The sequence below is a fragment of the Leptidea sinapis genome, chromosome 5 (assembly GCF_905404315.1).
Source record: "Leptidea sinapis chromosome 5, ilLepSina1.1, whole genome shotgun sequence".
NCBI classification, from domain to species: domain Eukaryota; kingdom Metazoa; phylum Arthropoda; class Insecta; order Lepidoptera; family Pieridae; genus Leptidea; species Leptidea sinapis.
Genome location: NC_066269.1, coordinates 3,740,583 through 3,756,258, shown reverse-complemented (window position 1 = coordinate 3,756,258; position 15,676 = coordinate 3,740,583). Strand labels below are relative to the sequence as shown.

The 15,676-nt window shown below is 38.2% G+C and overlaps 1 protein-coding gene across 1 annotated transcript in view; it reads left to right on the top strand.

Moving 5' to 3' along the window:
- Positions 1 to 12,993, top strand: part of LOC126964489 (histone-lysine N-methyltransferase EHMT2) — a 30,457-nt gene extending 17,464 nt beyond the window's left edge. Inside the window, exons 12-19 of the mRNA XM_050807641.1 lie at positions 506 to 667; positions 1,782 to 1,845; positions 3,816 to 3,961; positions 5,653 to 5,797; positions 8,148 to 8,312; positions 9,518 to 9,751; positions 10,918 to 11,102; positions 12,810 to 12,993. Coding sequence (XP_050663598.1) covers positions 506 to 667; positions 1,782 to 1,845; positions 3,816 to 3,961; positions 5,653 to 5,797; positions 8,148 to 8,312; positions 9,518 to 9,751; positions 10,918 to 11,102; positions 12,810 to 12,921 — 1,213 coding nt within the window. The 3' untranslated portion in view covers positions 12,922 to 12,993. The remainder of the gene's footprint in view (positions 1 to 505; positions 668 to 1,781; positions 1,846 to 3,815; positions 3,962 to 5,652; positions 5,798 to 8,147; positions 8,313 to 9,517; positions 9,752 to 10,917; positions 11,103 to 12,809) is intronic.
- The last annotated feature ends 2,683 nt before the right edge of the window (positions 12,994 to 15,676 follow it).

Here is a 15,676-nt window from a genome sequence, read left to right as displayed (position 1 = left end):
CATTTAGTGAAAAATTTAATGTAATTTACATTTTGACTATTGCTTCTCAATATATTCTTGATTTATGTTCATAAGCACATTGAGGAATTTGCTAGAAACTGTGACAATCATAATGTTAACACGAGGAACAAACATAAACTTGTCATGCCTACTACTCGGCTAAGTCGAGTTAATAAGTCTTTTGTGGGGGCGATGTATATGCTCTTACAACAAGATTCCAGCAAATGTTCAAAACAAAAGTATTATGATATTCAAAAGAATTGTTAACAAACGTTAGTGTGGTAAAGGTAACTCTAACATAAATGGCTTTCTCAATGATTGCACAGATTGGGAATGTGATTTTTTTGTATGAAAAAAAAAGCCCGCTGAGTTTGTTGCGCCCATTCTTCTCAGGTCTGAGGCATTCATTTTGGAATGGGTGGTAGTTTTTGACTTTCAATAAGTGATGTCACTATCACTGTTACTATTAATATAATAACTAGAATTATTGGTCGTGTGATTGCAGGCTACTGTTGAAACACGGCGCGGACGCCGCGTCCTCGGACTCTGCGGGGAACAGCGCTATCCACTGGTGCGTGTTGTCGGGCAGCAACACCTCGCTGCAGCTTATCCTGGACGCCTCTCCACAAGTCATTGACGCACCCAACGCACACACCGACACGCCACTGTAACTTTTTTTTCTATTCCTATACTTTTTTCTGTCATATATACAGCCACGATCACTAATATCTTAGTATATATAAATAACGTGACACGTTGTTTGAAATTGAAAAAAATGAAAGAAATAAATATTATGACTCTTCATTGTCAGTACATTTATGAAAATTTATTATGCCATTACAAATATCGTCACCTTTTTGCTATTAATAGTAATTTTCATTATTTATAATAATACTAGAAACAAGGGATTGCTTGTAACTAATTCTTCTATGAAGCCTACATAGTAGCTTTAAGGGTAAATGTTTTCTTTTATAGTAAATTCCCAGTCATTGCTCATGCACTATCTATAAATAAAATGTTTTATTAAAAAATGGCTCTATTATAAATCCTACTACTCCACAGCCTAAGTGATCAGATAAACTGAGATTAGATTATGATTATTTTATAGCGATATGTCTTAGACAGTACAATATACAATATATTTTATTAAAAAGAGCGCAAAAAAGAATGCTGGGAGAGTTTCTTGCATTGCTTCTTCTCTCTCAGTGCGCCATTTGTTTTCAAAGCGGTGGTAGTGCTGGAAGTGACATCAGAAGAATTCTAAAGGAATCAATTTTGAGAAAATAAATGCCTCTTATGCCTTTTATCTATTGCTTCCTCGCTTAATTTCATTCCTGTAATGCAAAGAGGATGTAAATGCTACGTGATAAGAGGCGGGTCTGCCTAAGTAAAAATTGAAATTTAGTTTATTATGAAACGTGCAGTGAGATTTGACATAAATTTGAAATAGAAGTATTTACAGTAAAGTATAATACGGCTAAGTTTGAAAGCCGACAGTTGCTTAAAACGTAGTGGATTTCGTCTATCTCCTTTTTTTACAAGATTATAGCCGTCATCTGTCATTCCGCCAATGACTGCACGTTTCATATAATCGAGTGAATCGCTTTTTCTTAGAGAATTTCGCTAGGCTGCTGTAATGTTCTGTATGGCAATAAAGAATTTATTTATTTATTTATAATCATGTAACTTTCACGCACTATGAATAATTATGTCTAAACATCCATACGTGTGTTTAAGCAGCAGAAAAACAAAAGTGAATTAATTTTATGTTATATCTATAGGCATGTTGCTGCCCGCGAAGGTCACTACGGGTGCGTTGTGGTGCTTTTAGCAAGAGGCGCCAGAGTGAGTACACACAACTTTATATTTATATCTCCTTTAGTATACATATCCGTTGCCATTGATGAAAGTACATAATACAGCGTGCTTGACTTTAAATAAATACACTGGTAGAGCTACTTTTTTTTTCACCTGTTGTTAAGTGATCACCGCCGCCCACAATCTCTTGCAACACCAGAGGAATCACAGGAGCGTTGCCGGCCTTTAAGGAAGGTGTACGCGCTTTTTTTGAAAGTACCCATGTCGTATCGTCCCTGAAACACCGCACAAGGAAGCTCATTCCACAGCTTTGTAGTACGTGGAAGAATGCTCTTTGAAAACCGCACTGTCGAGGACCGCCACACATCCAGATGGTGGGGATGATATCCTAACTTGTGGCGTGTCGTGCGAAGGTGGAATTCGGCGGCAGGAATCAGGTGAAACAGTTCTTCGGAACACTCCACGTGATAAATTTAAAAACTAAATCCTAAAAAAAATATACAACTCATCTAAATTAATAAATTATCATTTCGGAACGACCTGTATGTGGGAGGCTCCTTTGCATCGGATGCCGGCTAAATTATGGGTACCACAACGGCGCCTATTTCTGCCGTGAAGCAGTAATGTATAAGTCTACCTGTTTTTCGGTCTGAAGGGCGCCGTAGCAACTGAAATTACTGGGCAAATAAGACTTGGCATCTTATGTTTCAAGGTGACGAGCGCAGTTGTAGTGCCGCTCAGAATTTTTGGGTTTTTCAATAATCTTGAGCGGCACTGCATTGTAATGGGTAGGGCGTATCAATTACTATCAGCTAGATGGCAGCGTCATGCTCGTCTCGTCCCTTATTTTCATAAAAATACTAATCTTATAAGCGTGCGCTAGCGTAGACACTGGAGCCGAAATCGAAATACGAAGTTCGCGATTAGACATTTTGTCTTTCGCGAAAGACAAAAGACCTTATTCCCAAATTCACTTGATATTTACTTTTTCGTTGTTTGACATTATTATGATCGTAACTACAACTTCACTTTTCATGGTTATGTCTTGGGTTCCGAAAAAAAACCCGTATCGTATTTAATTCGAAGTTCGTCGTTCTTTTGTTTCGGACCGAAACTTCGGCGTTAGATTTTGGTAATAGACCTCATGACAACTACTTCGTGCTTTGACCACGTAAGGATGATTAATTTACGTAATTAAATTTTGTTTCTTAAATATATATAATTTGTTTGTTTGAAAATTTCTAAATAATAATTATTTGCTTTAATTTTTAGATTAACTGTTATACTATAGTTTCAAATAGAAATAAATAAAGTGCCTACAAAACTCGAAGATATTGAAGGGAATACTACAAGGCAGGAGCATACCACTCTTACCTATGTCACTAAAACAATGTTCTAGCAAACTTATATATCTTCTGGCAGACACAGCACATAACTTAGTTATTACAAAGTTTTCCGGGCACTTGATCGATCTTAAACTTAAATTTTCTATATTATGCTCGAGCAACGATGCGGTTGCGCATGCGGCCATTTTGAGAGTTATTTGATTGCCAGATAGATGGCGCACGTCATGGTTGTGCACAAGGTGGAGGGAAAGTTTGAAATGTTTGTTAGTTGGACTGTTCCGAAGCAGTAACATATATAACCTAAACTAATATTATAAAGAGGAAACATTTGTGATTTTGTATGTATGTTTGTAATGTTTTCACACAAAAACTTCTGGACCGATTTCAAAAATTCTTTCACCATTAGAAACCTGCATCTTTCGCTGAGTGACAAAGGTAATATAACATTTTCAAAAAAATATCATCCCCAATAAAAATGTAAAAATATAACACAAGGTGTGAAAAAATTTGTCAACAAAAATCTGTCCATATATCCTAACTAATGTAGTTATGCCACTGTAACTATTATTGATAATCATATAATTCATAAAACTGCCGACAATAATCAAACCAAACAACGCTATCTAGTATTTTTTATATCATAATTAACAGACAGACATCGAGAACAAGTCTGGTGAGCTGGCGGTGGACGTGTGCGATGGTGACTGCCACAACGCTATCTCTGTCAACATGCAGATGTCTGCCATCGCTCGGGGCCCTCACCAGGTGGTGGGCTCCAAGTGTCGCCTCCTCTCAAGGTAATATTTTAACTATGCCATCCATTTCCACTGCCATCCACTGTAGGACAAAGGCCTAACCCAATGATCGCAATGACGACCGGTCCTCCGCTGCCCTCATCTAACCTACTCCGGCGGTTTTGATCAGATCGTTGGTCCATCTTGGTGGGGGGCCTACCAACACTACGTCTTTCGGTACGTGGTCGCTATTAGTAAGCCATGGTCAACGCTAATCATGTTCTCTTTTTCAAGTTTATATTGTTATAACATAAATGACTTTCTTAATCATACCACAGATGGGAATGGAGCGACTGCAGTCAGGCTATTAAATAATACATTTTATTGTACGATACTATATTGTAACCTTATTTTTAATTTAAAAAAGAATCCCGCTGAGTTTCTTTCGCCCGTTCTTCTCAGATGTGAGGCGTACATTTTCGAATGGGTGGTAGTTTTTGACTTTCAATAAGTGATACTATATCCTATTATGAATTAAAATATTTGCTAGCTAAACCGATTCGTAACGTAACGCGTTACGGCGCCAGTCTGTCTGGCTTCCCTTTTTCTCACGCATACGGCAGCGGTAGACAGAGTCCTTCTCTATGACTCAAACCAATTATTACTTTTATAGGATTAAATAATGTACATACACATAATTCTAATGTATTCAAGAAATCTAACTAAGAATAAAATGTAACCTAAGCTTTTGTCAAGTTAAACAATTGCAATATTAAATAGTTCAACTTACATTAGTTAAAGTTATCACTTCCGTCGGGCGTCCCGATATGCACACGTTTTTTAGTACTATTAAGTAAGATTTACGATTCCTAGCTTAGAAAAAAACACTTCGCTATTCATAATATGGACATATAATTTTATCCATCTCTTATCTCGGGAATGCGTAGATGTTCAAGTTTATTTATTTATTTATTTATTGACACACCAACAGCATTACATACAAAACATTGAAAATAATTATGGTCTTATATTAATCTGGTATGAATGCCAGTTACTGGTGCATACACCACTCTCATTGCAAGACATTAATTTAAATACAAAATACAGTTCGACCTACAAATTTAACAAGGATTTTAAGCAAATTACTAACAATAATAGATACAATATAATGAAGAAATAGTTTGCATGAATATCAACTAACATATTATTATTATTTACAAACAAAAATGTGCGGTTAGTTTTTTTTTTCAGACTTGTCACTGTGTCATGAAAAATATCAAACTCTTTTATGGACGCGGAAAATCGATTGTAATCAGAACACATCCTTGGTAATGGATAAAGTTTCAATTGACATTAATAAATGCTGTCCCTTGGATGTAAAGAAATCACGAAATTATTGTAAATATTCGTGGTTTTCTTGAGGCTAAGAGTTTTTGGAGCTATACTTCTTTTGGCGCGTGAGGTAAAAAATATCAGAGTGAATTTTCATGATGCGAGCACACACCGTCACGCTAATTCGACACTGTAACGTTATCTGGTTAACTAGACCATTTGTATCCAACTTCAGCTACCAAGACTCTTGTAACTCATATATCTACTGAACCACAACCAACACACGAGATGTAATTTAATATACAAGTTTTCAAATACATGTTATTTAACTAAATTATAATTATAAATAATTTTTATTATGATTTTTTATTTTATTACGCCACAACTTGCGTGCATAACACACACTTTATTTCGTGTTTCAGTGACATATCGAAAGGTCGTGAGGCGTTCCCCATTCCGTGTGTGAATGAGGTGGACGACACTCCCCTCCCGGATCAGTTCACGTACGTCGCGCGGAATGTTGTGACGCAGAACATTGACGTCGACTGTACGGTCGCTACCCTGCAGGTAACTTGTGTTACAGTCAAAATCAAACAAACTTTATTCAATTAGGCTTCAACTAAGCGCCTTTGAATCGTCTACCGTTTGAATTATCTACTGAATCTGCTATGTTCGGAAAAAGTAGCGCTCCTGAGAAGAACATACAAGAAACTCAACGGCCACTCTTTTAAATCAAATAGAGTATATTTACACAATCATATAGAGTTGTACGGTGTTCCTGTCTCTCTATACTTTTACTGTACATTAGGTCCGTAATTTTAAGAACTCGACTGAGGAGAAAACTGTGCATACATTGTCTTTAAGGACATTTTTACTGTTCCGCAATCAGTCTTATTATTACTTCTTTTACCGCATTTATCACGGTGAGTGTTCCTAAGAGCTGTTTCACCTGATTCCTGCCACCAAACTCCACATACGCACGACACGTAACAAATTATGATGTCATCCCCACTATCTGGATGAGTGGCGATCCTCCACAATGCGATTTTCAGTTTTCTTCCACGTACTACAAAGCTGGGAAATAACTTCCTTGTGCGGTGTTCCCGGGACGATACGGGTACCTTCAAAAATAGTGCGTACACCTTCCTTAAAGGCCGGCAACGCTCCTATGATGCCTTTGGTGTTGCATGAAATGTGGGCGGCCGTGATCACTTAACGCCACGTACGCTCGTTTGTCCTCCTTTTCCATAAAAAAAAAGACTTCGTATGATATCTCTTTAACGTGTGTAGAACGTCATTGTACATATAATATAATAATTAATGTATCTGTTTCTTTCTTTTTTTTCTTCTATTCTGTTTGTTAAATAATCATAAAACCAAATATATTAAATTCACCGCGCCAAATGGCAAAAATGTAGATGCGAATATTTTATTAAATGGAGAGGTGGTAAAACCAGTGGAATCTGCTATATTTCTTGGCATTACTCTTGATTCCAAATTGCAGTGGGGCCCCCATATTGAAGGATTGGCGAATAGGCTTAGTTCTACAGCATATGCGGTTAAGAAAATCAGAAGGTTAACTGACATAGATACGGCGAGATTAGTATACTTGAGTTATTTTCATAGTATTATGTCCTATGGTATATTGTTATGGGGCAGTGCGGCCGATATTAATACTACCTTTGTGCTGCAGAAGAGGGCTATTCGCGCGACTTATAACCTAGGTCCTTAAGAATCATTAAGAGAAAAATTTAAAGAAATAAACATTTTGACTGTTGCTTCTCAATACATTTTTGATAATGTTTTGTATGTTCATAAGCACATTGAGGAATTTTCTAGAAACTGTGACATTCATAATGTTAACACGGGGAACAAACATAAACTTGTTATGCCTACTACTCGGTTGGGTCGAGTTAGTAAGTCTTTTGTTGGGCGATGTATATGCTTCTAAAATATGATCCCAGAAAATGTACAAAACAAATGTGTTACGAAATTTAAAAGAATTGTTAAAAAACGTTTGTGTGGGAAAGGTTATTATAGCATAAATGATTTTCTTAATGACACCACGGACTGGGATTAAAGCGGACACCCTCGGGCTCTTTAATTATTAATGTTTATTGTACGATATTACAATGTAATCCATATTTTATATAAAAAAAAGCCCGCTGAGTTTCTTGCGCCCCTTCTTCTCAGGTCTGAGGCAGTCTCTTTTGAATGGGTGGTAGATTTTGACGTTCAATAAGTGATTATAAATCCTATTTTGAATAAAAATATTTGAATTTGAATTTAAATTTGAATTTCAAAACTGTCTAAAAAGCAACTTAATGATGAAGCAACTTGTCTTCTCTAGGGAATCTTGTGTACCATTTAAAATTATTTAGGTGAATATTTATTCAAACAAAACAAATTTTATAACTATATTTACATTACTATGACTACATAAAATTAAAACTATCATTACGTGGAAGCATACGAAGAATACAGGCAGCATTTCCGCGTTGGTCGCATTTCGCTAGGCTGATGCGTTGATCGAAATAGCTGCCAGCGCTTAGGTTGCCAGTAGCCTTATTGAGGCGAGAAGATAGTACTTCTCACATTCTCCGCGCCTCTGGGCTCCACGGGCCAAGTGTCTCGACACCAAACGGGACAAAGATGTATGACTCACTGAGACCGACATATATGAGACCCCTGCTGTCTTCGGCAGTAGAAGTAGCAGCCCCAGCACCAACTGACGTAACTTGGACATGAGAAGGAGCCAGAGTGTCGACACAAGTCACGTCCTACACCAGCGCCCTTCACCGTGCCCAAGCCACCAGCGTCATTCCATCAGGACGCTTGCCATTTAAAATGTAAATTAAATTTGCCGTGTAAGTTCTGCTGAGTCATGCCTGTTATTGAGTGTTACGTCATTGCTAAGGGATGCACGTGCGTGGACGAGACATGCGGCGCGGGTGGGGGCGAGTGCGCGTGCTGCTTGCTGAGCGTGCGGCGCTGGTACCAGGCGGGCCGGCTACCGGTGTCCTTTCCACACCACGAGCCGCCCATGCTGTTCGAGTGTGACCACACGTGCGCCTGCGACATGGTTTGTTCATATTTATTTATTTATTTGCATCACCAACACAATAATCACTAACTAATTACATTAAATATTATTCTAAATAAGTCTTGATTTTAAAGATTTTGTTAAAGAGTATTTATTTATTTTACTTATATTTTTTATTAAATTTACTAAAGTAGTATAAGTATAAGCGTATGCCGAATTAAATTCATATTGTGATTGGGCAAAGCCTGTTTTAGTAATTGGGGTGCGAAATGTGGTAATTTTGTTATTAACATTAGAGTTTATATTACTTTTTACATGAAATCGTGAAATTTTTCCATTAATGTATTTTTGTCGAATACTAAGAAGTTTACTCTCCTCATGTTATTGGTTGGTTGGGTACCTGAACGGCTTATTGAAAATTGTTTTAGTAGAGTTCTGTGCGCTTGTTCTAACTAATGCTTAAACGTTTTGCCAGCTCCACCCCACGCACAAATGCAATAGGTCATGATTGGAACACAGAGAGATTTGTATACCATCATAGTTGTCTCGACTGGGGCCACGTCTCTTAGATTTCTAAATAATGGAATGAGACGTTTTATTTTATTTTTTGTATTATAAATTTGGGTCGTCCAATTAAGGTGTTCATCTAGCGTAATACCAAGGTATTTTATGGTTTCCTCTTTGTCTAGGATGTTACATTTACAATAAGATTGATTGTTATTCAGGCTACAAGGATATGTGTGTATTCGAAGGGTTTTTGTTATTGTCCGTCAGGATTATTTCTCTTTGAGATGTTGAAGCACATAAATATATTTAGTCTTAGCTGTATTGACAGTTAGTATACTATTTTCCAGCCAAGACGTGATTTGGGTCACTCCTTCTTCAGCTAACGATTTCACGTCATCCCTTGATTTCCATTAAATAAAACCACAGTATCATCGGCAAAGCAAAAGATACGTCCTGACGTGGGAGAAATCTTACATAGAGGATTGATGTAAGCTAAGAATAGTGTAGGGCCCAAAACACTTCCCTGGGGAACACCATAGTCAATGTTGATAAGATCACTAGTAAGATCGCCTATCTTAATACACTGCTGTCTTCCAGTAAGACAATTTTCGAACCAGTCCAATGCTATTCCTCTAACTCCTAAATTGGAAAGTCTATTGAGTAAGATAGGGATTGAGACTGTATCGAATGCTTTTTTCAGATCTAGGAATATGATGTAATGAGAAGTGTGTCCTCAGAAGCGGTGCGAGAACCGCGTGGCGGGGCGCGTGCAGGAGCGCGGGTCGCTGGGCGTGCCCGTGCAGGTGTTCCGCACGGCGGCGCGCGGCTGGGGGCTGCGCGCGCTGCGGCCGGCGCCGCGCGGCCGCCTCGTGGCGCTGTACTGCGGCGAGCTGCTGGCGCGGGACGCGGCCGACGCGCGCCACGACGACCAGTACATGTTCGCGCTCGACCTCAAGCAGGACTTGCTGGAGGTACTCATCATCATTATCAGCCGGCACACGTCCACTGCTGGACAAAGGCCTTTCTCATCTCCAAGACGATCATTTGTGCGCTGCCTTTTTTTTTTATACGTGTGGAAACCCCCACGGGGTTTTAGGTAGCGTGGTGTGCCGGAATCGAACCGACTAAAACCACACGGTGTACCATCCCGCGCTTTGGTAGGAGGAGTCCGGGAACGGAGTTTTTAACACATCCGGTACTCCTCCTGGTGCGTGCCTGCAAGAGAGCGGGCACCACCTTTTCTAAATAAACTCTCATTAGCCGGCGTCCAGGTACACGCGGACGTCGCCCCATCGCGGCTAAGTGGTTGCCATTTTTTTTTTTATAGAAATAAGGGACGAGACGAACAGGACGTTCAGCGTGCAAATATATTTATCTACACCCATGCTTTAAATTCTCTATTATACATTCTAAAACAGTTAGCTTATTGCCAACATTAAATTACCCAATGTCCTAATAACCATTACATCATCCGAACGAGTAATGAAGTTTTTCAAATTGTAATGAAGTTCAATACAACATTATATCATCCGTTATGGTTACTAGGACTGGCTTTTTTAATGTTAGCAGTAAGCTACCCGTTTCAAAATCTTTTATAGAGGATTCATATTATGGGTGTAGATAAAGTCTTGTATGCAACTGTTGATAATTATGTATTAAACACTCATATGATACTATTATCAAATAATAAACCCAGATTCGTGTTTTAATACCCCTTCTTACACAACAGTTGCATAAATAACTATTACCTAGTTAGCCAGTTAATAGGCTTGTTACTTCATATTCTGAAACAAGCATTCTTAATTTAAACTTATCTGTACGATTTTTTTTTATTGAAAAGAAGGACAACGAGTACGAGCGTACGGATCACCTGGTGCTAAGTGATCATCGCCGCCCACATTATTTTGTAACACCAGTGGAATCAACACCAAAGGAAGATGTCCGCGCTTTTTTTTAAACATACTCATGTCGTATCGTCCCGGAAACACCGCACAAGGAAATTCATTCCACAGCTTTGTAGATCGTGGAAGAAAGCTCCTTGAAAACCGCACTGTGGAGTACCGCCACACATCCAGATGGGGGGGATGATATCCTAACTTGTGGCATACATTTCAAGTACTGTTTTATTTTGATGCAGGAATGCGGCCAGAAGAGTCAGCTGTGCATAGACGCGGCGCAGTTCGGCAGCGCGGCGCGCTTCATGAACCACAGCTGTCGCGCCAACTGCGCCCCCGTGCGGGTGTTCACTCACTCGCGCGACTTGCGGCTGCCGGTCGTTGCACTCTTCGCCACAACAGACATCAAGCCCTTCGACGAGCTTACGTGAGTATCCATTCAAATTATGCTTTGTCTGTCTTTTAAAGAATTAAAACGTATGTGTAAGATTGCCATGGCTGTTATGTTGTTATTGTAGATATATATGTGTATATATATTTCAATCTGACCCAGAAAACGTTGTATTGCCATATGAAGTAATAAATATTTTTTTGGGGTGTAATAAGTAGATGCAATCGATTCTCAGACCTACCAAATGTATCGTACTACAATTATTGTAAGTATTGATCAATTGCCATCTTGCAACCCTATAGCGGATTTGTGGATGGAACAGAATAATATAAATATCGCGATACAAAAATAGGGGTTGATCGTAGAGGGTTGAAAATTTAGGGTTGTATGTATTTTTAACGCTGTATCATAAAAAAATAATAACAAAAAATTACGTCTTAAAAATAAAAATAAAATTAGGAGTTACCCTTAACATTTAGGGGGATGAAAGATAAATAGTTGCCGATTCTCAGACCTACTGAATATGCATATAAAATTTGGTAAAAATCAGTAATGCCGTTTCGGAGGAGTAAGGTTACTAACATTGTGACACGAGAATTTTATATATAAGATTATATATATACTTATGGTCATGTAGTCTCTTCATATACTTAAATTCTGTAGCGACAAGCATCTCGTTGCGTAGAGCATTTCGTTGTTTGTGACAGTAACATTTCAAACGCGCTGACAATGACAGATGCTTGTCACTGACAGATACTTTGATAGATCACTTTCGCACGGGTATACATATATTGGATTGATTAGAGGTTGACACAGTTGGTCTTGTTACGACGTATTGAACGGACGTGTTTTTTTTCTTTAAATTAATTTAACAAGATTCGAGAAAGAGGCGGGTTAACTGAAACAATAATAAAAATGTAGCCATTAAATAATATAAATACGTCATCCATATCCCAACAGGACGTTTATTATAAGGCGTTAAACAAAGTCTTTTTGCTTGTGGTGTCGCACCAAAATAGCACCACCCCAACCCCTCCCGTGGGACGTAAGGGGCGACTAAGGGATACAAAGAACAGAGGATGGGCAGCAGCATCCATCCGAGAGAGCACCACCATCTCCTGTGATCGCCAACCCGCCTGCTAAGCGAGGCTATTGACTATTATGGCAACAACATTGGGACATGGATGACATAGTTATGTCTTTCAAGATCATCTGCATCGTACATGCAGATTAATCGGAAAAATCAAGGGGAATGTGGATATTACTTTGAGAATTTTTATTATTCTCGAAAAAATATGGTTCAAAATGCAGTTTTGCCGTAAACCCTACTTACTTTTATGTAATTGATTAGTATTCGTGGGTAAATTGTGTTGAATCGTCATATCTAGTTATTTACAATCATTACTGTCTTTGTTTCAACATGATAGACCACTTGGTTAAGAAATTACAACGATTTATAGTACAAGGTCGGAAGTCATTGTAAAAGAACGTTTGTATATAAATCTCGCATTTTAATTATTATTTTTCTTACAAACAACATGATGCCTAGCTTCACTGATCTTGATATGTGCACTTTATGAAAAATCTCTTTGTATAGGTTCGTTCTCCACTAAACCCAAGGTATAAAAGCTTCCAAAAGATTTTTTTGCGACAATAAGGGACGAGACGAGCAGGACGTTAAGCTGATGAAGTGCCGCTCTCGTCATCATTTACTCATATATTACATGTACCTATATCTTTCAGGTTTGACTACGGCGATAAGTTCTGGTCAGTGAAATCAAAATGGATGAAGTGTGAATGTGGGTCTGTGGAGTGCCGATACCCAACCATATGCAACGACGAGGCAGACCCATGAACATATATATATAGCTATAAATCGTAATAATTAAATTATTGTACATAAATAAATCATTATGGTACTTTTAAACATGTTTCTATTTTGTTGGGCCCTATATTACGAAAGGGGTTCGCAAGTCAACGTGTTTTTTTTTCTCAAATCTCTTAGTGAAATCTACAAATACCTTGATATGTCAGAATGTCTCGGCTTTTTAGATAGGGATATTAAATGGCTGGTGACGGTAGGTTTATTTATAGTTATTTATGCAACTGTTGTGTAATAAGGGGTATTAAAATACGAATGTTGGTTTATCACACGAGACGAATTCTAGCGTGAGAATAGTATCACACAAGAGTTGTTTTTCTTTATGAAATGAATTGATTAGTTGCATACAAGACTTTATCTACACCCATAAAATGAATCCTCTATAAAAGATTCTGAAATAGATAGCTTACTGCTAACATTAAAAAAGCCAGTCCTATTAACCATAATATCATCCAAAGGAGTGTTATGAAAACAGATGATAATAATGTTGTATTGAATTTCATTACAACACTCGTTTGGCTGATGTAATGGTTATTAGGACATTGTGTGCTTTAATGTTGGCAATAAGCTAACTCTTTTAGAATCTTTAATAGAGGATTTAAAGCATGGGTGTATGAAAAGTTTAACTAAGGTTTTAAAGCCTCCTATCTGGTGGAAACAAGTTAAGTGCTTGTAACAGCTGGGTACTGCCCCTATATTAAAAAGAGCGCAAAAAAGAATGCTGGGAGAGTTTCTTGCGCCGCTTCTTCTCTCTCAGAGCGCCATTTGTTTCCGAAGCGGTAGTAGTATCTAGTATATTAGAAATGACATCAAAAACAATTGTAAAGGAATCAATTTTGAGACAATAATTGCCTTATAAAAGGTATACTAAAGTAGACTAAGACCGAGCTTGACGCCCTAGATAGAAAGGTCCGTAAATTACTCACGAAATCCCGTAAGCACCATCCACGCCCATCTTTAATGAGATTATATGTCCCACGGAAATTTGGAGGCCGCGGCTTTCTAAGTGCCAAAAGTCTGCATAATCGAGAGTTGTGTAATCTCAGGGAATATTTTCTAAGTAAAGAATGGTCACCCAGAAATAGTAGCAGTAGTCAAAAATCTGTATGATCGTGAGTTGTATAATCGCAGGGAATATTTCCTACGTAAAGCATGGCAGTAGACAATGGACTTACTCCGCTCTCTTTATCTAAAGAGAACTGGCGAAAACCGGTAACACTTAATAGCACTCAAGATCGCTTGAATGTATGGAGGGGTAAGGAGCTTCATGGACGGTTTTACCAGGACGCTATCTTAATGTAAAGTTAGCGTTATTGCCGATTTTTTGCGATCGGTTAGAGCAAAAAAATTAATTTGTTAGCAACTAATTCGCAACAAAAAAGCAACAAATTTCTGTGTTTTTTTTTTTCAATTTCGCTAATTTTACGTCGCCATTTTTTCAGACCTTCATTTTGGGATGGGTGGTAGTTTTATGACTTTCAATTAGTGATGTCACATCCTATTTTGAGTAAAAATATTTGAATTTGAATTCGCTCGGCCGGTGGGCGGTGACAAAGAACCCGATGTTTGACCCACTTAGAATGTAATTACGTAATAATAAAAAAATGTAATGTAAAGCATGTAAATAGATGTTCAAAGAGTGAAATTTTGTGCAACATTGCATAGGAACTTAAGAAGAAAAAATAGAACAATTTTGATTATAACCTTTTTTATAAAAAATAAATAGTTTTTCCAAAATATATAGCAGCTGCATGGCAGTATGTGTGACAAGGGATGCTCCTTACGGCACTGATGTTGAGTTGGTAAAAATATTAATCCAAACATATATTCTTAAATAATTTTTTTTTATCAATTTATCAGATAATATTTTACAGAAAATTTTTACTAATACCAAGAGTTTTAAAAATTGCATTTGGCTCCATACCTACTTTGTGTAATGCAATCAACAGTGATACGGTTCTCTTTAACACCCCACTCCATTTTAATATTGCAAAATATTGTACAATGTATCGGCGCCAAAACGAGAAAACTCAATGAACAATCATATCATAAAAATGACAGATTCCGGAGGATGAAGGAATTGTGATGAGGAGTAACAGTGGGAGGCTCCTTTGCACCGGATGCCGGCTAGAATATGGGAACCACAACGGCGCCTATTTCTGCCGTGAAGCAGTAATGTGTAAACATTTAGAAATTACTGGGCAAATGAGACTTAACAACTTATGTCTTAAAGTGACAAGCGCAGTTCAAATGCCGCTCAGAATTTTTAGGTTTTTCAATAATCCTGAGCGGCACTGCATATCAATTACCATCAGCTGAACGTCCTGCTCTTGTCCCTTAATTTATTTATAAAAAAAGAGGAGTACCATGCTCGTGTATATAGTTGACAGCCAGCAGCATCTCCTCCCAGTAGTGCAGCACGAGAGCGGGCGGCAGGCCGGCGCCACGCACCCTCAGGAACGACGACAGGTCTGTCTCGCCCACCTCCAACACCAGCCGCAGGAACTTGTTGGCGCGGTCATACTCGCTGACAAAATAATGATACATGAAAGTATTAAATAATATTTAAGATCGATTAACGAACCCGTGACGTCTTGGGTTTCGTCCGAGCTCTTACCAACCGAGCCGACCATTCAAGTGAGGCATGGATCGTAAATCTTGGTATGTCTTGTTCAATTCTCAGGTTGTTCCTGGCTCAGGCTCCTGTCATTTGCCAAGTAATATCACT